The sequence below is a fragment of the Ambystoma mexicanum genome, chromosome 4q, assembly GCF_040938575.1.
Source record: "Ambystoma mexicanum isolate Mex_15411 chromosome 4q, UKY_AmexF1_1, whole genome shotgun sequence".
Lineage (NCBI taxonomy): Eukaryota > Metazoa > Chordata > Amphibia > Caudata > Ambystomatidae > Ambystoma > Ambystoma mexicanum.
In genome coordinates, this window is record NC_090928.1 from 180,190,998 (window position 1) to 180,215,733 (window position 24,736).

General features: G+C 44.0%; 1 protein-coding gene across 1 annotated transcript in view; it reads left to right on the forward strand.

The window, feature by feature from the left end:
- Positions 1 to 24,736, forward strand: part of PLG (plasminogen) — a 372,393-nt gene that overhangs the window by 211,195 nt on the left and 136,462 nt on the right. Inside the window, exon 11 of the mRNA XM_069607701.1 lies at positions 15,666 to 15,835. Within this exon, the coding sequence (XP_069463802.1) occupies positions 15,666 to 15,835 (170 nt within the window). The remainder of the gene's footprint in view (positions 1 to 15,665; positions 15,836 to 24,736) is intronic.

Consider the following 24,736-nt stretch of genomic DNA (forward strand, 5'->3'; position numbering starts at 1 on the left):
AAAGTATCCCCTGTAACACCTTTACCCCATCCTACCAAGTAGGATATTTAGGAACCCCAAACCACTCCCCGCCCCCCTTTACAACACAAACACTTTTTCACAGAGAGCCCGCTATTAGAGAAAACGGACTAACACCCGAGCCATACACCTGACGTGCCCCAATACAATGGTCAGGCAAGGTCAGGTTATTACTGATCATCACACACACTTGACTTCCATTAACCTTCCCCACACGGATAAAAGGCGGAGCACAAGAGCACACTCTGAGCAAGGCAAAGCACACGAGGAAACAGCAGTTTCAAGATGGCAGTTTAACAAGAGTAGAAAGATGGCAAAACAGAAGGGAATCGCAAGGAGGGAAGTTCCCTTCACCTTTTAGACAAAGGAACCGTTACTTTCATGAAACCTTGAGAATAAAAAGTGTAAGATCAGGAAACCAGGCTGAAGAATCCTGCATTGTGTGTTAGAGGGACCCGGGGACCTCCCACATCGATAATCAAGGTTGGGAAAATCGCCAGCTGCCGTGGTACTGTCCTTGGATCCAACAACAAAGCAGCATCACTGAAATCAACACAGCCGGTGAGTTTGGGAGACTGATACAAGACTGGTCTGTGTTGAATCCAAGGTTGCAAGCATTAACATTGTATGGCCAGAGCTGGAACGAACATTGTTTGAAACGCGTGTAATAACTAACGGCAATAAAAGTTAAACTGCAGATGAGTGATTGAACGTTGAAATCAAGATACGATACCTTCACAGAGTGGTCTGGCACTGAGTTTGTGCACAATCTAAGGTCTCTGTAAGCTATCCAGCTGAGAGTTGACAAAAGTGAAAGAGTGACAAAGGATTGTGAATCGAAGTGGTCCTGCGACGGGTCAAGCAAAATCATGTGCACAATCGAAAGTATTCAATGTTGAACAGTAAAGGAAGTTTATGGCAAAGTAGATAAAGTTGGACCGACCCCAGCAGAGGGCGATCAATTGAAAGCTTTGGGTTAAAGCAAGTTTATTTTAAAGTAGATAAATTGGTCCAAGCCCGGCAGAGGGAGACTGAAGAATTTGTGTCAAAGTGTATCTGAGCCCCGCAGAGAGGGATCCAGGATGAACAGTGAATCACCCAAGAAATTGGGTATGTGAAAATCCTGAGAACATTGTGTTTAAGAACATTGTCTGTATGTGAAATAGGAAAAGGAAAGAAACTGTATTGTTTGTTTAATGCAACATGCCCTCTGAAAGAAGAGACTTTGACAGGCAAAGAGACTTTGGCACAGGAGGCCATGATGTTGAAGTTTTGAGCTGCACCCTCGTGCTAGAGAAGCCAGAGACTGTGCTAAGCTCGAATGTGCCGCCTTGTCCCGTGCTGAAAATATGGGGAAGGGAAGCCTACAGCTTGAATATCCTGCCATATGATTTCTTGAACACTTTTCTTTTGCATAACATTGTTTCCCACACTATTTGTACTTAGAGATAAGGATTGGCAATAGGTTTATTAGCATAGGCCCTTTTTATTTTGACAAGACACCACTAGGACTGCGTTATTATTATTTGATGGTCGTAGCTTGCTCCCATCTTTAGATTTAGGATAAGATAGGTGTTTTTCAAACCCAAATGAAGTTTAATAAACATCCTTGAACTGTGGTCACTTGTGGCTGTCTTACTGTTGATACCAGGCCTTCCTTACAATGCCTAAGGAAAGTCGAGGTGATAGCGTGACTCAGAGGTGAACCGTCTGGCCCTCATATGATGCTGAGTCCGCAGTAGAATGGGTTCCGCAGAGTTGCACATTGAAACAGTAAGAAAGAAGGGACGCTAGAAGCGTTCGAGCTACTAGAGAAAGCCCGACCCCACAGGACGAACCAGTGACACCAACCCGATAGAACAAAGGTTACTGGAGCAGCGGGAGACCCGAGAGGGGAATAGGGCAGGAAGAGTACAACAGCACTCCTCATACTCGTCGCAGTGGTTGTTAATACCTTAAAGACAGTGGAGAATACCAATGGACTCATCATACTCATCGCAGTGGTTGTGAATACCTTAAAGAAAGAGAAGAGTACAAAGGGACTCATCATACTCTTCCCAGGGGATTAATACTTTAAAGAAAGTGAAGAGCACAAAGGGACTCATCATACTCGTCCCAGTAGTTGTAAATACTTTAAAGAACGAGAAGAGTACAGAGGGACTCGGTATACCCACCCAGTGAGTGTGACCATTGTAAAGATAATAAAGAAGCCTTTGAAATACATTCAGCCCAGAAAGTGGTCAAAAACCAAACCCAGGGTAGAAAGTAAGAAAGGACACTGCAAGAATCCCAAAGGAATAAGGGTCAAGATCCTATATTGATGAACCAAGGGACTGTGTTTAAATAATGTCAGAGGAGGCCCAGGAGGTGGAAGAGTTCCCTAGAAGAACTAATGGAACTGGTTCATGGAATCACAAAGAATTATTTAAAGATGGAATATTGAGGCTAGAGAAGCCTGTCTTTTGTGTTTTGATTAATGGTAGGGTCAGCATAGGATAGGACAGACTGTTGAATCGGACTACTCTAACTATGATGAGCACCATAGTTAGTTTTATTTTAGGGAGGGAAAACCTTTTTTGATAAGGATAGGCCTTTTTCCTTTCTTTTAAAATACAATCCAGTACAAAAGGCATTATTTATTCCATCTCCTTCTTCTGACTTTTGAAATCTGTTAACTGACAACAGAGATTATAACTATAAAGTACAGAAATATGGGAAAGTCAGTCATATTTAAGGATATTAGAATACAAGTAGTCTCTGAGGGACACGCAATGCCAGAAGCCAAAAGAGCCCAAAAAGTTCAGCTATCTTTGTTTTTGATAGGGTCCTTCCAAGATTCCCATGTATAGTCTTAGCACCGGTCAATAGCCACAGCAATCGCTTCCTTAAAACGTTTCTTGTTTGCGAATGCCTCGCAATCTCTATTGCTCACTACCTAGCAGATGCATTTTGGCAAGCCTGCAGCTATTGCCAAAATATTCGTCAATCCTGCCATCCTGTACAGTGTTTATCTGTTGACAGTATAGATTTCCCATGAACTCAAAAGCATCTATAATGGAACTTAAATTTTATAAGCTCATTATACTCTCAGTCTCATCAATGTCTTTTCCTCTTAAATGTGGACCAGGGCCTACATAAACGTGATACCACCTATTTGAAGGCACAACTTCACTCTGGCCCTCACCAAGCCTACTTGATGAGACATTTTTTTCTGTGAGAAAGGGTTCTGATTACTTAAGAACAATCTACCACCCTCATATCAATGACATCACCCACTACTGTATTGGCACCAGAAATAATCAGTTGTAATCCTCATATTGTTTGTGCCCAAGAAAGTGCACCTCAGTGCCAGGCACATGGTGTTCCACCCATATGTTGCCTGATAACTATAAAATGTATATACGCAAGAAACTACAAAACCTCTGGGGTATCTTCAGGAATCAAGAAGAAAGCCTGGGGATACATCCTGTGATCATCAAATGAGTCACTATCCCTAACCAACTCAATTTGTACGTTGAAGTCTGCCCAGAATATTTCTCCTGGAATGCAGACTCCTGAAGCGTGTCCAAACAGGATTTAGAGAAGCCAAATCTGGCACAAATGTGGGCCCCGGTTGGAATTATAAAGGTTTAGCAAGTGATAGCATGAGCTCAGACATCAATTTTAGCACAAGTAAAGTGTCCCTTCTGACAAGGCTCTCTGCCATTTAAAGCGTAAGGCTGTCAGACACCCACTTCATTAGAACATCCATCCTCCTTCCTTTCCTGGATCAGGTGGCTTAAGCATAGTAAGAAGAATAGACCACCAAGTCCAAGGGCTTGCTCATCTATGTTTCCAGAAACATCATGATGTTAAAACACCTAACAAAAGATGTAAAGTCACCAACATTGTATGTCAATGCAAGACCTGCTATGTTATCGGAGTCAATAGTCAATGAGCTAATGCCATGCCCAATTGAGTCACGCATAGTCAAAGATTCTGTTGTGGTGTTGGACACAGGAGTCATCATTGTCTCTCGAACGTTTGGCTAGAACAAAACCTTTTGGATTTCATGAGCCTTTTCCAGGGCCACTGGATTTAGATCCATAGTCTGGGTGTTTCATCAGGAACCTAGACGTGCACTTGAAATAGTCATTGTTAAAGAGTCACATGAATTCCCATATTGTAAGAAATAGGACTTTTCAGCCATCATGAAGGTGGAAGAAGGTATCAGATTTATCATTACAAGTCTCTTCCCCTGAGGCATCCTTGATGTCACTTTTTTCCCATACCAAATCCTGCAGATTTCAGATGGCAACAGAAACTCACACTAAAGCCCCAGAAGTATCTAAAAGGATCCTCAAGATGGGGAAGATCTATTTGTGATGTCAAGATCACCAGGTTGTCCATAAGAATCCTGGACAATGCTCTTCTATCTGAGTTTATGTTTCACATGATAGCAGCCCTCAAATGTGCAGATGAGATTTTATTTACTCCAGTCATCCAGGAAACCTTGGATTGGATTACATGATGATGTCTGTGTGTCATATGACCACCGTAATTGAGTGTAAAACAGTGTAGCCACATTTCAAGGTCACGGATCAGATTCTTCCTTGGGGTGAATTTATGTATTATGTGGAGATGGAATCGAAGGTTCCACCATACGTTGTATCAAGGCCTCCTCACTGTTGCTATTATTGAATGCATGAAGGTCAACAGTTTGCATAGAGCTACAGAGACAAACCATAACACAGCACCCCGCCCCCTCCCACCCGTCCACATTAGTTGACGAAGACTGTGAAAGACTGTGAAAGACTGTCTATCCTGCTGGGCTTCAGATCCTGAAATGACATCACTCTACTCATTGCCTGCAGTATATATTTTCTAAGGTGCAGGCCCTTTTGTCAGAAGACTTTGATCAGGGATTGTTTATTCTCAGAGATAGGCAACAGCCCATTTAATTCCTTTATAGATCCCTTCAGTCTAAGGTGTTCTTGACAAACTGGGCTCTTTACTTTTCCGGACAGTAAACCATCAAAATCTTTTGAGATTTTATGATCAAAAGAATTATTGCAGGAATTTGTAGAATGTTTTTTTTTTAATCTCAAGGGAACATATCCCAGTTTTTGCCTTTTTATTAACAACTGTGACTTAATGTCTTGGGCTGAGAATTGTATCTGTTTTACCAGGGAACCGGTGTCACCCATTAATACAGATTGATTGGGAGGAGATAGACTGCTGCTTGCAGGGGGTAGGCATCAACAAATCTGACATGGGACTGTCTATATAATTTCCCAGGTTGTGACAATTATCGAGCTGAAAAACGTTCCCCTAAGCAGGAAGGCAGGACCTTTTGGGAAACAGCATTCACATTTTTAGTTGGGCAAGATGGTAAGATTTGTGTTGGGATATTGTGCCAAGAGTTCCTCCAGCCTTTACCTGAACACCTACCGTGCTTTTCCTGATATATCTTGCTTAGCCAGATCTGTGATCACTGACCACCTCAATCAGGGTCTGTCCAGAAATAAAATGACAAGCATAGCTGGTTTGCCCAGTAGGTGAATGCTAGTAGAGCTAAAATCCTTGCCTCGAGCTGCATGGGTCTCTTCCAGTGGTTTGTGTGTCAAAATAGGCACTTGCTCCAGATGGGAAATATCAGAGAACACAAGGTGTGTGCACCAAGTATTGCAAAAAGATGTCTAAATCTGTAGCTGCCACATCAGTGAACCACAGAGCCACACTAGATTCTAGGTTAAAACTAGCAATAGTAGAGGTTGTAGGGGGTTTCTTACTCCTCAGGGCCCAGCGCACAGGTGGTTGATCAAGACTCTGGCCCTTCATTTTGGAGGATAAAGAGGAAGAAACAAAAACAGACTCTGGCCCTTCATTTTGGAGGAGAAAGAGGAAGAAACAAAAACAAAGGCTCAAGTCCTCTTTTTCTTCATTCTAGAGTAAGGTCCTTCCTTTCTCTGCTTATTTCCCATCACATTGTTCATTTTGGTGTTTTCAAATAATGCTCATGGAGGGGACAGGACAAGGCTAAGCAAGAACTATTCTTCAATACTAATCGGTAGGCAGTGAGCCGTTAATGGACAATCTACTAGGAGGCGACATAAGGCGAGGCAAGATGTCGCAAAGTATAACAGCAGAATGAAGATATTAACGCCCTACATAATCTTAAAGTGCCACATTTTACTGTGGATTAATTCACACATAACATCATATAAAACATCACAAACTACTAATTGATTGTATAACTGTTTACATCACATTGGACATGACATATGGTATATTAAATCAAAATGAATCTGCCCAACTTTTGAGAAAATCATAACTAATATATCCAATGTCAATAGGAAATCTTACTTAACTGGTCTCCTCCAGCATCAAATATGGAAAGTGTGTCCTTCTGCCCTTCATGCCCTTAGTATAGAGAGACTTCAAGGGCAGTAGGTATCAGAGACTGGCTATGAAAGAAGTGGTTGCAGCAGAGCAGAGGCAGGGCCTTTAAACCTGCATTAGACCTAAAGTGGCTGGAATTCCTTTTGGTAAGGTAAGGCTGAATATAGATAAACAAGGATATGCCCATCTTTATTTGGAAAACATATCGAGACAGTATAAGGCATGTCAGTTGCCAATACATTGCCTTTTAGAGTGTATTGCTGAAGTAAGAAACCTCAGGACTTGCCCTTTGTAGAGTCATTCTTTACTTGGCACGTGAGTTAGGGGAGCTAGAACCTGAAGTGTACTAGAGAGGTCAGAAAAGGAGAGGGGAGGTGTAGCATAGGATAAGGAGAATGGGGTAGAAATGCTCGTTATGCCAACAAAGTCGGCACAGATGAATGCTAATGAGTCACAGAAAGCAGACCATCTAAGAGGGCAAGTATCCTGGACACAGAGAACACTGGGTGCATCAGGGTCAGATCGCGGCTGGTAAGCACACTGCAGTAAATGCTGGGGGAGTTAGAAGCATCTTATGAATGCCAGAGTGTTAGGAACAAAGGGAGTAGTAATGCAGCAACTGGGAGCACCATGTGCAGAGCTACCGTCATTTGGAACACTTTAGGACATGGCAGGGAGCGTATGCAATATGACAACCACAAACAGCAGGACGAGAGTGTACAATTTGCACAGGCATCCAAGCAACTTACTGGCCTTTCAAAGGCCCATTTGTGGCACCACTCGAAGGAGTGTTTCATGAGAGCAGAGTTCGGTTGACATATGAGGGGTGTGCAGTACCCCTTCCATCCTTAAGGATCACATTTGACAGCAGTGATGACAAGTATAATGACTGTAGTAAAGGGAAAGAAGTAGTGGACCTCAGGACAATCACCCATAAAAAAGTCTGAAAGTCGTGGTCACAGCACATTTCATCTCACGCTATTTTCAACACTATGACAAGCCCAAAATTGCACAAATGTGGACAATCAGAGTTCTTTTTTTTTCTTCTCACAAAATAAATGTATCCTGCAGTTAATAGATTGTGTAGTTCCTCATCAGAACAGGTCTATTCATGGATATTGATCATAAGCATGCACCAACCAGCTGACCAGAGCGTTCCTGAATTTTGGGGAAAGGGTCTTATCTATCCTAAAGTCCCTCCAATATCAGCTATAAATATGTTAGAAAGAAGTGGTGCAGGTACACAACCTTGGCGTAGGCCCCTATAGGTTGAAATTGTTTAGACAGAGCACCCTGACCACTCAGTGTCATTTATACCTTTGTATCATCATGAAGATATCGTACAATGGCTAGATAGGATAAGGTACACCCCCTAATCTGGAGTTGCCTCTAGAGAAGAGACCCTTTAACACAGTCAAAGAGCATTGTCAGGTCTATGGAGGCCACATAGATGAGATGCTTTTTATTGGTTGCTCGAGTTTGCAGGAGAGACAGAACTAGACTCTTATGATATGATATGATATGATATGATAGGTTATTTATAATGCGCTTAATACCCAGAGGTTTCTAAGCATGGACCGGGGATCAAACTTGTGTTGCTCTGTGTCACCTTGCTTCCAAGGCAAGCACGTTGCCACCTGAGCTATCCTCCCGAGACTTGAGAGAAGTTTCAAACTACTGTTTAAATCCTGACTGATTAATATCATGGGTCCCTGCATATGTTGCCAATTTTCAGAAGAAGAATGAATGGAAAATTCTTGCTAGAAACATCCAGCAAAGATATCGGGCTATAGTTCTTAGAAGGCCACTATCTTCTTTTTTTTTAAATGGGAACAATGTGGGAGAACTTCAAAGAAATGGGAGTGGTTTTGGAGAGTATTATCTGATCAAATAAAGATTTAAAATTTCTGGACCACAACTCTGGCTGTCTCCCCATGGTAGAGTCGGAGAGACTGTCAGGTCTAGGGTCATGTGACGGTTTGCTTTTTAAAATGAATTGATAGATGTCATCAATATCAAAGTTAATATGTCACCGTAGAGTGGCAGAGGCCCAGCATATATCTCATTATGGTGTTTTGTCCAATCATCTTCTGTGATTGGACACAAAAACCTAACCCTGACTCAAATTAGATTTATTAACCAATTACCAAAAAGATGGTTTATTATTGGAGGATAAACTCAGCAGCATAAGCTCCACTTCTCGCTGCAGCACGCCATCTTTATAGCTTCTCATTCAATATTTAAAGCACAGTTTCAGGTTGGCCACGTCCTGCTTACCGCTAGCCCTTGCAACCATGATCAGTGCTCTGAGATTTTGTTTTAATTCCCACTTTTTATCACTAATATTAATGTCAAAGGCATAACTACGCTTGGACATTTCTCGTAATTTAGACTTGAAAACTGTATTTTAAAAAAAGCACAATATTCCAAGGTGAGAAAACATTGCCAAAAATTCTGCATAGGCCACACCAAGTTTGCAGAAAGCAGTATTTCATATTTAATTGCTTCAACATGATTGTTCCATCTCAAACCTGAGATGTTTTGACAGCCAAGGAAGGTGGAATGGGATCAGTGGCTACCATCCATTCAGCCAATAGCAGTAGGTGGTCGCTGGCAAAGGTCTTAAGCGCTTTGAAACTCGAGCAAGTGGCGAAAAGGGAGTCAGTGGTAAACATATATTCTTTAAGAGATTTGGAGTTTCCTCAACGCCAAGTAAAGGGAGGTGGAATGTCTGCCTGAATATTACTGTTGAATAGACGAAGGCCCCAAGTATCCTTGAGCTTAAGTCACAACGGGCCCTGGCATAAATACTTTTTAGAGTGATGCCAAGAATAATGAGGAGGGTCCCGCTTGTCTCCAGGCATACACAATTCAGATCACCCGCAATTAGAACATTTCTCAAACCACTAGTTGACAACCATCTATATAGTATTGACAATATACTACTCAGAAAAGTTTCCACCGATATGTGTGAGTTATTCCAGTAGGCGTTGATCGGTAGGACATGACTAATTCTGGCTTTCTTGATGCCCTGTTTAATTTCTATGGCTTGCATATAGGGGATTCAATAGGCCAGCTGGACAGGGAAAAGCCCTTATCACTCCTCACTACCATTAATAGATCTCCAGGATTTAATATTGTACTAAAACCGTCAAGAAAGGGGATTCTCTTAACCAAGTCTCTTGCAGTAATAATGTATCATGGGGGCCTAGACCTAAGAACTTTTCGCTGAACAGATGGACATGACGAGAAGTCTTCCAAGATAATATGGTCATAGATTTGGAACTAAAGATACTGAGGGGCTATACATTTAAAGGCCAGATGCAATGGTAGTAGAATTTGCATAAAACACCATTCTTCATTAGCATCAGCAAAGTCACAGTGAATCTTTAGAGGTAATTCATCAATTTTCACAGTTTCAGAGAGAATGCTAGAAGTTTTCCTATTACCGGGCCTTTTCGTCACAGTTTGGTCTTCCACTTCCCAGAGATTGTACCCCAAACTGAGAAGGAAAGTAACTGCTGTTTTCAAGGGTTCCAAAATAATCCCAGACCTCAATTCTTACATATCTGCAGGGGGAAACCCCTGCAACCCCCATATATATATATATATATATACGGTCAATTGTGCAAAGGTCAATTCGGACCCTTGACTTTCGATCAATTGGGTCATTCGAACAATTGTGTTCGAACAATTTGGATAATACCCAGAGTTGCATACATGATCGTCCAGAAATTCTATTTATAATTAGAGGTCAACGATTGTAGACTGGGAATCAACTTAAACAAGGCAAGTAAGTTTGTCTGGTTTAATATCACAGACTCCATTCTCTCTAAAATAAGCTGGTAAGTCACAAGCTGATGGTGTGTCAACGAGTAATGGCAGGAAGAGACTACCGCTGGTTGTTCTAAACAATTTGGTCTCTTGGTCGAAGAAGAGGTTTAACCCGTCTTTCTCATTTCTCTTCCAGTGTCATGAAAACTGGCAACAACAACACCTTTCGATCAGTGATATCATTTCTGTCCCAAAAGTTTTTCCTTGTACACAGACCCCATTCACTAGGTTTACCTGGGATTCATTAGAGTATATTGACAAGTTTAATAATATGCCCATGTCGTCAGGGAGTGATACATTCACGTTGAAAGTTACAAGGTCAGTCTCAGCATTCGGAACGTTATCTTTTGTCAGTTCAGTATCCTGGATAAAAGCAATTGCTATTTTTGTTGCTTTTTTTGGATTTGCTCAGACCTTTCTTTGCCTGCAGAGCCCGGATTGCTGAAGCATGTATTATGCAATCAAATTCGGACAACCTTCAAGAACCACAAGAACTACTGTTTTTGTTACCTTTTATTATGGTTTAGATTTAGTTTTTGACGACACTCATCTTTTTTGCCTATTATCAAAAATGGCATAATTTGCAGGCTCAGAATTAATACAAGGAGAGATCATACATTCTGAGGGTTGGTCCATCTACATTGGTTGTTGAGTGCTTGCATTTAAGGCTGCTTCAAAGCAACAACCTACAGGTGTTAACAGATCTGTTCTTACCCAAGATACAGTCTCCAATAAAGGAGATTTTAGCATTCATTGTATGTAGTAAAGCTTTCTGTTCCATTTGGCAGTCCTTTATATTTTCGTACAGTTGGACCAGGGAGTTGAGTCCAAAGTTCAATACTGCCAATGAAGAAGGGTCCAGAGAGGCTTGGTGGATTGAGCCATCTTTTAGATGTGATGAGAAGAACAAAGTTGATGGAGGATGAGAAAAAGAGCCATAGCTGCCGGAGTCACCTAGAGCCTAGGAGGCCCCTAACCGAGCATTAGCATTTTAAATGGGAGTGTTTTAAAGTACCGGTATCTTGGGAGACAAACTGGTGACCCATCAATGGACCCATTGGTGTGTTTTCTAAGTCGTTATTTATTGAGGGGTTTTGTACAGAGCCATGTGAGTTCGAATTCATAGTTACCTCTGTCTCTATTCCTACAACCTCACACTTATGATATGATATGATTGTTTATTTACATAACGCCTATACACAACGTGTTTCAAAGCGCTTCAAGGCAAGGGAGGGAACAAGGGAAAATCCAACCACATTCTTACAGGTCATGAACAGTAAGGATGTGAAATTAACTATCATACTCGGCCTGACGACATTTCAGATAGTACAAGAGCTAAGACATAGATAAGGAAGGGAGGGGGAGAGTGGGAAGGAAATGGAAACAGACAGGCGACTACCGTACTAGGCCTGACGACATTTCTGGTAGAGCCGGAGAAAAACAAAAGGTGAGGGGGAGGGGTGCAGAAAGGAAGGAGAGGAACAAAACAAGCGACTATCATACTAGGCCTGACGACATCTCAGATAGTGCTGGAGGGGTGGTGGGGAGGAAAAAAACAGTAATGGGAGGGTGGAGGAAACAGACGAGGTTGCTATCATATTAGGTCCAGGGACAATTCTGATAGAGTAAGTGCATAGAAGAAAGTAAGGGGAGGAGATAGGAAAAGGGAGAAGGGAAAGGAGGAGAGAACAGAGAGTAAGCAGTCAAAAAGAGTAGAGAAGCAAGAGTGGAGAGCGAATACAATTGCAGAAGTCATTAGTAACACATAATGTTGCAAGCCAGGATACAAGATGAAGATGGGAACAGCATGATTCAGGGCCACCATGAGTACAAGATGCAAAGGAAGTCCAGCATGAGAGTTGAGAAAGAGTGACGCACCATGAATGAATGAAGTCCATAAAAGTCAAATCCAGCATTGGCCACAAGACGGTGATGGTGAAGGAAGGCACCAGGTGGGCGGGGCTTGCTAAGTGGTGAAAAAGAGCAGCAGGCAGGATGGCACCAGGTGGGCGGGGCTTAGGCCAGGTGACCTAGATTCACTTGCACCCGCTCCCCATCTGCAAAGGAAAAGAAGCTGGAGGGCTCCTTAAGTAGGGAAACAGAGCGACAAGCAGGAAGGCACCAGGTGGGCGTGGCTTGCTAAGTGGTGAAAAAGAGCGGCAAGCAGGAAGGCACCAGGTGGGCGGGGCTTGCTAAGTGGTGAAAAAGAGCAGCAAGGGAGAAGGCATCGGTTCGACGGGACTTGCTAAGTGGTGAAAAAGAGCGGCAGGCAGGAAGGCACCAGGTGGGCGGGCTTAGGCCAGGTGACCTAGATCCATTTGCACCTGCTCCCCATCTGCAAAGGAAAAGAAGCTGGAGGGCTCCTTAAGTAGGGAAACAGAGGGGCAAGCAGGAAGGCACCAGGTGGGCTTGGCTTGCTAAGTGGTGAAAAAGAGCGGGAAGCAGGAAGGCGCCAGGTGGGCGGGGCTTGCTAAATCGTGAAAAAGAGCGGCATGCAGGAAGGTACCAGGTGGGCGGGGCTTAGGCCAGGTGACCTAGATCCACTTGCACCTGCTCCCCATCTGCAAAGGAAAAGATGCTGGAGGGCTCCTTAAGTAGGGAAACAGAGGGGCAAGCAGGAAGGCATCAGGTGAGTGTGGCTTGCTAAGTGGTGAAAAAGAGCTGCAAGCAGGAAAGCACCAGTTGGGCGGGGCTTGCTAAGTGGTGAAAAAGAGCGGCAGGCAGGAGGCACCAGGTGGGCGGGGCTTAGGCCAGGTGACCTAGATCCACTTGCACCTGCTCCCCATCTGCCTGTACCTGCTCCCCATCTTCAGGGTATTGCATTGCTCCTCACCCACTCGGATACTCAGATTGGCAGAGGAGAGTCCAATGAGGGGTTGAACGGGTGCTTTGTCTCTTTTGGTAAAGAATGTAGTAATTGTAGAGTCTCCTACCTGTAATATCAGGTCTTTACAAGCAAATCCACCCACAGAAGGGGCCGTTGTTAATAGGGCACATGTTACGCCCTTCCTCTTTACGTGCAGTATAATTTGAGCAGCCAGGGGTGGCAAGGGTAGCAGCCATATCCATTTCTCCCTGGGAGCTCTGTGTTTGTATATTCACAAAGTGATTTAGAGACTTGTTCCATAGTGCATACTTGTCATAGTCAGAGGTTTTCTTTATCTAATCTGTCTCGCACAAGTGTTTTACTAATACATTCACTGCCACCATAATAGTTCCTTCTTCAGAGCCAACACTCTATAATACAGAGTTACAAAGTCTCACCTTCAGATAGTTGCTTCCGCAGCCTCGAGACTCGCAATGGACTGCAGTAGACTGCACTTGCCCCGCACTTCTACAGCGTTCCGCACCTTTTAGGGGATTCTGAACAGGTTCCTCCTCCCCTTCCTCTGATGAGGACTTCAGAGACCAACAAAGAAAAAACAATGGAGAGCAGGTGAGGAAAGTCAGTGCAGTAGACTGCACTTGTGACGGATTTATGCGGTGTCCGCACTTCCGAGGGGATTTTAAACAGGTTCCTCCTCTCCTTGCTCAATCGAGCACAACAATGGAGAGCAGGTGAGGAAAGTCAGAACAGCAGACTGCGCTTACGCTGCACTTCTGTGCTGCTCCGCGCCTCCTATGGTATGCTATGAGCTTCCTTTAATACTTAAATCTTGGCCCACCTCAACTTACTCTTGAAATGCATTAGTCAAGATGATGGCTATTTTGGAGTGTCACAAAAGAAAACTGGTTAATTCTAACTAAAGATGAGGTTAAAAGTTAATTTCTCCAGATACAGTCTATTTAGAACTGTCATGTGGTTTGATTTTTGCATTGTACTCTACTCTCCTTTGCAATTCTTTCCAGATAATGTATTTCTTCGAGATAAAACTGAAGCAGAAGTGCATTAACAATCGCATTTTTGTTATGTTTTACCGAATATATCTTTGCAAGCCCACACGAACATGGTTTGCATCTGGTTTTGCTCAATTTAAGGCACAAAAATATATATATATTTTAAGTGTGATATTGTCTTTTTTGTGTTGTAAATACATGGAACATGTGAAATAAGCATCACTTTCCCCAATGATTACTTGTCAGCCTTTTGGCCTGAAAGGGTGACAAAAAAATCAAGTGGGACTGGCATTAACAGTGGATGATGTTGATGGTGGCGGTAGGTTGTGCAGCTGGAATTTGTGGATGGCTGCCTCCAGATAAGAAATAGGGATATGGCACTCATTATATTTTTCCAATTGCAAATTGAGGACTGCAACCGCCTCTGCCATTGCTGTGATGGCTGCTATGACAACTCACAGCGAGACCTGAAATGCAGCAGCAGAAGAAGGCAAATGGACGGCCCTTCTTCCCCTGTCGTCTGAAATGTGATCAACAGCAGAAAGGCAAAAAAAGAGGGCCGGACTGAAAAAGAAAAACTATCTGCATTCAATAAATGCAATTCACCACTTTCGACCATAGATTTGTGATTTGGAGACCCTTATTAGCACAATTATGGCAAATGGTGTATTTTATTTTAAAACACATTAAGCCAGAAACATAGGGCCTCATTACACGGTAGGCGAAGGACCAAGGTGCTATTAGCACCTAGGTCCATGCCGGTAAAATACCGGCACCACCTTGGTGGAAAGGGGAATTACCGCCCTATTCCAAGGTTGTCGGGGCGGTAATTCCCCCTTCCCCCTTCCCATTTTTGCCCCATAGGGCTCTATGGGAATGGGGAAGGCGCTAATTACGGTGCTGCAAATTGCGGTACTGTGATTAGCACCCTGGTCCCTTTGCGGGTTGGTTTTGAATGCCTGCTAAACAGCAGGCGTTAAAGTACCTACCCGCAAAGGGACCTCGTAGTAAGGCGGTAAGGGTTTAGCGGTACCGGTGCCCTTATTGGTACCGCTAAACCCTTACCGCCGTCCGTGTAATGAGGCCCATTGACCGAAACTAGTAGACCCAGACAGCACTAAGCAAAATGCCAATATTGGACTGCAAAACTAGCCGACACCAGTCCATGGCCATCCTTCTCTACAGGTGGGCCTTGTGGCGGGCCTTAGAAAAAGAGGCTCCCACATCCTTAATGCACCCCTCTCTAGCTGCTAGGTGAGGCCTACAGGTACCTGAAAAGGTACATCCCTGGTGTAACTAGAAGAGTTTGATTAGTCATTAAACATCTAGCCCATTGACTACCTCAGTGATACACCAAAGAAAGGTTACATATATGAGGTTATCTCAAGACCTCTGTCATGCTGGCCGGAAGTCCCTTCATGGTTTGTATGCTTTTCTGTTCACAACCTCTTTTTAAATGGTATTGGTTGCTACAAAAACATTAATTTCAATTAAGAAATTGATCAAATTACGTACAGTTGTAAATTATGTATCTTAGTTAAATATGCTCTCGTCTGTCCCATTGCTCATATGGAAATGTTCTCGTCAATTTCTAGAGGTCTGCAGAAAAACTATTGCAGGAATCCGGATGGTGACAAGAGTCCGTGGTGTTATACTACGGATCCAAGTGTGAGATGGGAGTACTGTAATCTGCAGAAATGCTCAGTGACCATAACTATAGAACAGAAACCAACACAGAAACCGCCAATCATTGTGGGCAGGCCAGGTAAGGAAGGCGCAGTGCCAGTAACTGTGTGATTGTATGATTGTTCAAGCATCACATCTCGAAATGATGTGCAACTATATACAATCAAGATACATTTGGCCTCATTAAGGGCCTGGTGGTAACCTTGCCGGTGCTACCAACCGGTTTCCACGGCAGCGTTGTTAACGGTGCCGGTGCTTCCGTGATGGCTTTGCTTACGGTGACCGCTGCCCCAGCAGGGTCAGACCTGTTGGGCACAGCGGTTCCGGCAAACTTGCCATGAGGCCCATTGTGTTTTAAGCACTGCAACTTGACTTATAACTCTTTTACCACAAACTCCCAAGAAAACTAAAAGCTCTGCTCCAAATACCCATGTTGTTTTTGTAATAATTGCAAATCTTAGAAATCCAAACAATAGCTGCACATGTTACTGTTTTGGCACCAAGGCTTCCAGGTCAGCCCTGTTATTAGAACCAGATGGCAGGTTGATTACTCAGATAGTTCTAGATGTTTGGATTTGCATATTTCAGTATTTCTTTGGGCAGTTGTTACTTAAGGATCCTTAGCTACAAGAAAGAACTGACAGTTTGGCCACTTTGGCTATGGAAGCACTTGCAGAGGTTGGTGACTTCTTTCACGGTCTGACTAAAAAACGATTTCGCTCTCTGCCACTCCAGCAGCAATGCAGGACCTCTTGTCAGTCAACTGCTTCTTGATGCAGAAAGAGTACATCATGGGGACATCTCTGTTGTAACGTCAGCTCTTCTGTGGATGTGTGTGCAACTGTGTATGTTCAGAAGAGTTGTTAAATGCTGATTTTAAATGTTTCTTTCGTTCTATGCCACTCTTTACAAAACCATACTAATAAGTTTCTCTATGATGCAGAAAATACCTATCATAGGCCCATTGCATCTTTACCCAGGAAATTCCTGAAAATGTTATGATTTACATATGTGTTGGGGAGCTCAAGGATAATGTTTCTATTCACTGGGCATCTTTCATGTGTGTGACAACATTGAGATGCACCATATTGTGTAATGATGCATTGTAGTGAATGAATCATTGCATTATACCATCAGGGAAAATGTTCAGTTTGCAGATTAGTGTTGTTGCAACATGGTTTGAACCATTTCCATGTTTCCTTTTGATATAGGAGCTTTTGTTATTTATCTATGAGGCAGTGCCTTGCATTTAGGGTTGGTACAGTATACCACTAGGCAGCTGGGGAGCAGGTGTAAGTGGATCTAGGTCACCTGCCTAAGCCCCGCCCACCGGGTGCCTTCCTGGTTGCCGTTCTTTTTCACCACTCAGCAAGCCCCGCCCACCTGGTGCATTCCTGCTTGCCGCTCTTTTCCCTACTTAAGGAGCCCTCCAGCCTCTTTTCCTTTGCAGCTGGAGAGCAGGTGTAAGTGGGTCTAGGTCACCTGGCCTAAGCCCCGCCCACCTGGTGCCTTCATGGTTGCCGCTCTTTTTTCCTACTTAAAGAGCCCTCCAGCCTCTTTTCCTTTGCAGCTGGAGAGCAGGTGTAAGTGGGTCTAGGTCTCCTGGCCTAAGCACCGCCCACCTGGTGCCTTCCTGGTTGCCGTTCTTTTTCACCACTGAGCAAGCCCCGCCCACCTGGTGCCTTCCTGCTTGCCGCTCTTTTCCCTACTTAAGGAGCCCTCCAGCCTCTTTTCTTGTGCAGCTGGGGAGCAGGTGTAAGTGGATCTTGGTCACCTGGCCTAAGCACCACCCACCTTCTTAGCCCTGCCTCTTCCTTCCTCCTCTTAACTCTTAGATCAAAGGCGTCTCTCGCCCTGGCGACAAAGCGAAGGGCAGTCAATGAAAAGGGCAATTCCTGTTTGGATCTGTTCGGACCAGGAGGATCCAGGGTCCCACCCCCAGCAGGTAAGCATGCACCAACATGTGTTTACACCCTTTGTCCCCACAGGCCATTCCTACCCTCTCTGGTCCCCCCGTGTTGTTCCCTTGTGCCCCACCTTCCCGCACACAGGAGTCTGTCCTGATACATTCTGGTTTCACCATCACCGTCTTGTGGGCAATGCTGGATTTTACTTTTATGGACTTCATTGATTCATGGTGCGTCACCCTTTCTCAACTCTCATGCTGGACTTCCTTTGCATCTTGTACTCATGGTGGACCTGAATCCTCCTGTTCCCATCTTCATCTTGTATCCTGGCTTGCAACATTATGTGTTACTACTGATTTCTGCAATTATATTCACTCTCTCCTCTTCCTTCTCCACTCTTTTTGACAGCATACTCTCTGTTCTCTCCTCGCCTCCCTTTTCCTATCTCCTCCACTCCTCCCCTTACTTTCTTGTATGCACTTACTCTATCAGAATTGTCCCTGGACCAAGTATGATAGCAACCTCGTCTGTCGCTCCCCATCCCCTTTCTTCACCCCCTCCCTCCAGCACTATCTGAAACGTTGTCAGGCCTAGTACGATAGTCGCTTCTTTTGTTCCTCCCCTCCCTTTCTGCACCCCTCTCCCTCACCTTTTGTTTTTCTGCGGCTCTACCAGAAATGTCGTCAGGCCTAGTACGGTATTGACCTGTCTGTTTCCATTTCCCACTCTCCCCCTCCCTTCTTTATCTATGTCTTAGTTCTTCCACTATCTGAAATGTCGTCAGGCCGAGTACGATAGTTAATTTCACATCCTTACTGTTCATGGCCTGTACGAATGTCATTGTATTTTCCCTTGTTCCCTCCCTTGCCTTGAAGCGCTTTGAAACACATTGTTTATAGGCGCTATATAAATAAACTATCATATCATGTCATGTAAACCTTGAAGGCACTGTTTTTCTTACAATAACCTTAATTATCTGCATTTCCTGCCAAGTGAACTGGATTTGCTGAAAGACAAGAAAGTCATGTCAGCAATGTTAACACTGGAGAAGGTTAACAAAATGTGTTCTCTTGAAAAGAAAGCATTGCTCGGTCACCTCCAAACATTGAGATGGTAATGCATATGCCTCCAATGACTGCAGGTAACCATAATCGTTGAAAAGGCATGCAGTGCCAATTTCGATTTTGGATTTAAAGGGCGGCTTCTGTATTATGCCATTACACACCATATAGACATGGTCCATGGTGTGTAATGGCATGGTTTCCAAAGTCTTAGTAAAAACCTTTAGAATTACAGGTGTCATGGAAAAATGACCACTGACCATTCCGGTGGATTGGTGAAAAATTTCATAGTAGAAGGCAAGCAACAGGGCAACAACAAACCATAGTCAGTAGGAGACTTTGAGTAAAGTGAGAACCCCCCCTACCTCCACGCATCGTTCTATTATACCAAAAGGAACACGTGCCTTTCAATGGAAGGAGACGTCCAAATAGGCGAAGGATGCATACTGAAACAATGTTACAAGCAGCGAACAAAGCCTCATTCTGCAAGTCTATGATACCACCTGTGTTCTCACATGTTGAGACAGTGTTATCAGGAAAAACAGGATAAAGTGATACATTTAGTGGAGCTGAATATACTCAGAGGTTCACACATGGCGTGGGGCAAGTGAGCATGCTTACAGTATGATGACTTCCATCTGCTAAAGCTGCCTTTCCTTAGAAAACGGGACCCTAAAACTCACTTACATATGACAAAAAGGAAATACGTCAGAAGCGAGAGATGTGGAGGCGAGAATGGCTACACACCAGGCGAAAAGCCTTCACCAGAACATGTATATCAAAGCCGAAAGCCTCACCTCCCACAGGGCAAGAAACAGTTGCTTACACATGGTAGTTTGGAAAACCCACTCAATATTATAATGCAGCAGCGTGCTAGGGGAGTACATAACATTTTTAATTCCAGAATTTCTCCCACAATTTCCTCCTATATGAGACTTTCATTCCAGTCTCATTGCATACATCTTTAGGACAAGAAACATCAGATCCAGGCATATCATAACATATTATTTCTTCAGCAGCAGAACCGGTAAGTACTTGGGCAGCCTGAGAGACTTCAGAGCAGGTAATGCATGCTTGATAATAGAGACCCTTACAAGCCATCATCAGACAAGACAGATTTAGAATTATGACTAGCGCTATAGGAAAGATCTGACCAATAGACAAAGCCAAGGGTCAGAGTAGACCCTCAATCCAAGACCCACATGTTCAGAAAGCTTCTGCAGTAGCATGGGCTTACAGTGTGGAGAATGTGGGTGACAATGTCAGTAATATTGCCTGTGTAACCGGGCATGAAAGTACAGCACTCACTTTTCACAATTGTGTAGATGCCTGCTTGTGAGGCTAGGATGATGTCTAAAGCCAATACGGTTCTGAAGCACCATGGTGTGGATGGCTACTTGCTCTCAGGATAATAGAGTCAAGGAGAATGCCGTGGCATTTGCAATATCCACTACCAACTGTGAAAATTGGGTCAGATGGTCTCTGTTTATCTTGATGCTATGGGCTGGTATGAGATAACCTGCCCGGCAACAAAATCATCCCAGGCAGTGCTTCTCATGGGGCGGGACTGAGTTGGAAAGGTGGGAGAATGATGCACTGCGGGTAGGATATACCCCATGTAACAACTCCCTCCACAATTAATGCACAGCTAGGGATAAGATTTGTCCCCACAAATAAAATGAATCCCGGAATACGTGACATACCCGGATTGTAAAAATTAAAAATGAGGGTTGTAGCCAAATGTGACATTATTGATCACTACACTGGAATTGGTTGGAAAGTAATAATGACATTTGCGAGTTCCCATGAACAGAGGACCCAGATTGGTGTAACATACAAGAAAAGTTGCTGTGGAGCAAAGGTGGAGTGCTGCTGGCTTGGTGCCTAGCAATAGCTCCTGCGGGGATTTCACTGTGTGAAAGAGGTACAGAAGCTGTGGGTGATGGTTCAGCACATGAGCATACTGGGTGATCAAGGGCTGCACCCTCATCCTCTAATACTGGCCATTCCATTCCAGCAGCGCTGGAAGGATCTGATGTGGGAAAACAACCGGCAGTGTCACTGGTGGAGGAGTCGATGGTTGTGGTGGGACCAGAGCCAAGCCGAGGAAGATTGGTCGAAGCAGAGGTGGTGTCATCAACTGGAGTGGCGATCCTGCAACAGTGTGCTGTATGATTCCAGGCTGGGATCCAAGCACATTTAACCACTGTGTGCATAGTTAGGAGGACCTGGAATGGGCTGCTCCACTTAGGCTCGAGCACAGAATTCCACTGATGGACCTTCAGCAGGTCCCAGTCTCCTGGCTTTGAAGGTTGGCAGGGTTCAGTAGCTAGTTAAGGCAGGGCTTCACAGACACTAGCAGGGAGAGATCGAACTATTTTAATCAACATGTGACAGTATTGGAGTAAATGATCCTCCTCTAAAGGCAAACTTTGGGTTTGGGGAACTGCTGGGGGTGCAGTTTCCATTCTCATGGGACGACCTATGAGGATTTCAGGCACAGACAGTTCGATGTTTACTCTGGGGAATATTTCACATGGCAAACAGAGCCAGAGGCAAAGCTTGGGGCCATTTGAACCCTGTCTCTTTACACACTTTAAATACCATTTTCTTGAGGTCGCCATTGCAGAATTTTGCATGCGCGCTAGACTGGGGGTGATAAGTGCAATGGAACTGTTGAGGTATTACTACAGCTTTGCAAACTTCTTTAATAACCTGACCAGTAAAATGGGTGCTTTCGTTGCTGTCTATAGTGAGGGGCAGTCCAAATCAAGGTATACACTCTGACAACAGTTTATTTTACCACAGAAACAGCACCGGCCTTTCTACATGGGTAGGCCCCTACCCACCCAGAGAATACATCTACATCATTAAACAATGAAAGTAAAGTTCAAGCATGTGGGGAGCTGTATAAAGTCTGTGGGTACTGCTTTCCCAACATTGTGTGTTAAACATGTAACACAGTTCTCACAATTACCTTGATCCATAGAGGCTAAACCCTGGGCCATTCAAACTCCATTCAATAGGGTAATCACAGCAATTCTACCTGACTGGGCTAAACCATGAGCTTCACGGACCAGGTAAGGGAGGTGTAATGTCACAACCAGTCTACTCAGTAATGTTGGGTCCAGGTCACCTTTTTGGCTTTGGAAGGCTTGGTTTTGCAGAATTGCCAGGCTGGAAAGGGAAGCGATCAATGACCGGGGGACTGCAACACAAACAAGTATATCATTAGGAGCCAGCGGCTCATTTAAGGCAGCTGAGCAAACTGCTAGTATATTTCTTTGGGCTGTGAATGACTGAGAGGAATCTTGTTCTTTACATTTAACAATAGCTACAACTGCAGGAAGTACCAATGCATTCAAGAAGGCTGAGACATATTATCCATTCAATATTGGGATGGCCGTGAATTTTAAATGCCCACCCTGCTTCCAGAAGACTCTGAAGTTCTGCACAACCCTGTAAGCATACATGTAGTCGGTATAGATCATGGTCAATCCATCCCAGGCCCAGCACAGACACGGGTGAGGGCTACGAGTTCAATGACCTGTGCAGATCTGGCCATGCATAATCGATAGGCTTCTAAGATGGCATGAGGGCACATAAAGAAAAACAGAGACCAATTCCGCGATTTCTGGGACACAGATGCAGGAGCCATCCACAAACAGATAAAATCGGGGTTCAGCAGGTGCACATCAGACAAATCCGCATGGGAGGACATAAGCGTCTTCACAACAGTCTGTCAGTCATTCAGTTTCCTGTCATGTGATGTTGGCAGGAAAGAAGAAGGATTCTGGACTGAACATCTGTTCAAGGTTACATTAGCAGCAGAAATTAGTACATTTTTATATTGGGTGAGACAGGAGTTGGACACATGCTTTGTCTTCTCTTTAAGCAATAATGACAGTATGGTTTCTATCAACAAAGCAGTATTGGCGATGGCTCGCAGACATGCTGGGACAAGCTAAGAATCCTGCAGTAACTGGATCTAAGACTACACTGTGGTAGGATACGGGCCAATTCTTGTCACTGTGTAAATGGGTCGACACACCTTGAGCAAAACCATTGCATTCATCGCAGTACATCACAAAGGACTTGCTACAATCTGGCAAACCTAGAGCAGTTGCTAGTGCTTGCTTAATGGTGACAAAGGCATCTTCTGCTTCCGTAGGCCTTGCCAAGGGCTTGAGGGTCAAATTGTGGATTAACTGTGGGTAAATATCCTGGGACCCACTATCTTCAGTAGCTGACCATCCCAAGGAACCCTCTCATCTGCTTTCTGTTCAGGGGCTTGGGGACTTTCTGGATCGCTGTAATCCGATCTTGGGATAAATGTCTTTCCTTAACTGAAATCTCATGGTCCAGGTATCACACATGGGGCAGACACAACTGTAACTTGTCTTTAGATTCTTTGTGACCCTTTTCAGCAAGCGCTGTCAACAGAATGAGAGTGTCTTCCTCACATCCTTCCAGGGAGGGGGAGGCTACAAGCAGGTCATCTACATACTGCACTAGCGTCAACCCTCCTGGGAACTGACAAAGTCAAGATCTCTCTTTAAAATGTGGGAGGAAAGGGTTGGGCACTCTATGTATCCCATTGGAAGATGAGTGAATATATACTGCATGGATTTATGGATAAATGCGAACAGATACTGACTGTCAGGATGTATAGGTATGCAGAAAAATGCTGAACACAGATCCACAACAGTGAAGAACTTGGCTAAGTAGGGAATTCATTGCAGGATGGTAACTGGGTTAGGAAATGGCTAGATGGACCTGAACCCATTCTCACAAGGGCAAGATGAGGTATGACTTATTATGGATCAAGGTCCATTCCTAACACCGTCTGCATTAGGACGCTATTGTGTCTTGTGGCTGGCGGAGTTGGTACTACTCAGAGTTGCCCGCTCTGCCACGTTTATCCATAGGCTCAGGTATCAACACCTCACCTCCATTCCTCCCGCTCTACAGACATTTAAGTGACACCCGCAGGTGTTAATCAGATTTATATGACTGTTGGTTCACAGACTATATCACCCGTTATGCTACCCATTATGCAGAGCGATATTTCAGCTTGCTTCAGAGACTTTGGTAGGTGAGAGTCAAACACAAGACAAGTAATAGGTAGAGACAAAGTTTGTTGCAGCTCCCATAATATAATAGAAGAAGGTGTGAAATAAAAAGCAGGGTCACAACTGAGTCTTCAAGTATCAAGGTACAGGTTTGGACAGAACAAAATGGGACTCTCATCGAAAATATTTTCTTCACACTTACACAGAACACATCCATCCTAGTCCCTGATCCATACTACACTACTCTGACTGGTGCTGCAGTCTCATGTCCTCTTAAATCATTATCGAGCAAGGATGCGCTGCTTTTTGTTTTAAGCTGCAGGCACCAAATGCTTTTTCTTTTTCCTATTTAGATGAACAGTTCTGTAGGCAGGGTACCTTCCTTCCTGTATCCTTGGATATTCACAACAATTTTCAGATTTCAGATTTTAGAATTCTTTAACCAGAGACAAACATTTACCCCAACAATTTCAAACAATACTATACAAGACATGACAATACACTGATGCAATTACTGTGTTCATCACTCCATGATTCGTTGTTGTTTCTTCTTCCACATCTGCTCTGTTCTACTTCCCAGAGTCTCTGTGCACTCTGGCAGCTCTCTGCTCTGCCGAAATTATCTCTCCTGAGCCTACGGGGATCACCAAAAGGTGTGCCCGGGAACCCTTGGATCTGGCCACAGGGCAGCAGGAATTTGATGTTGCAGGCATCAAACCTGTCATGGAAAAATGACCACTGACTATTCTGGTGGATTTTGTGAACAATGTATTAGTAGAAAGCAAGCAACAGTACAACAGCAAACCGACAACGGTACAAGACTTCAACACAAGTGAGAACCCACCTTCCAGGCACCATTCCCTCATACCCAAACTAACACATGCATTTCAATTGATGGGGAGGTCCAGACAGTGCAAGGAATCATACTGAAACCATGTTA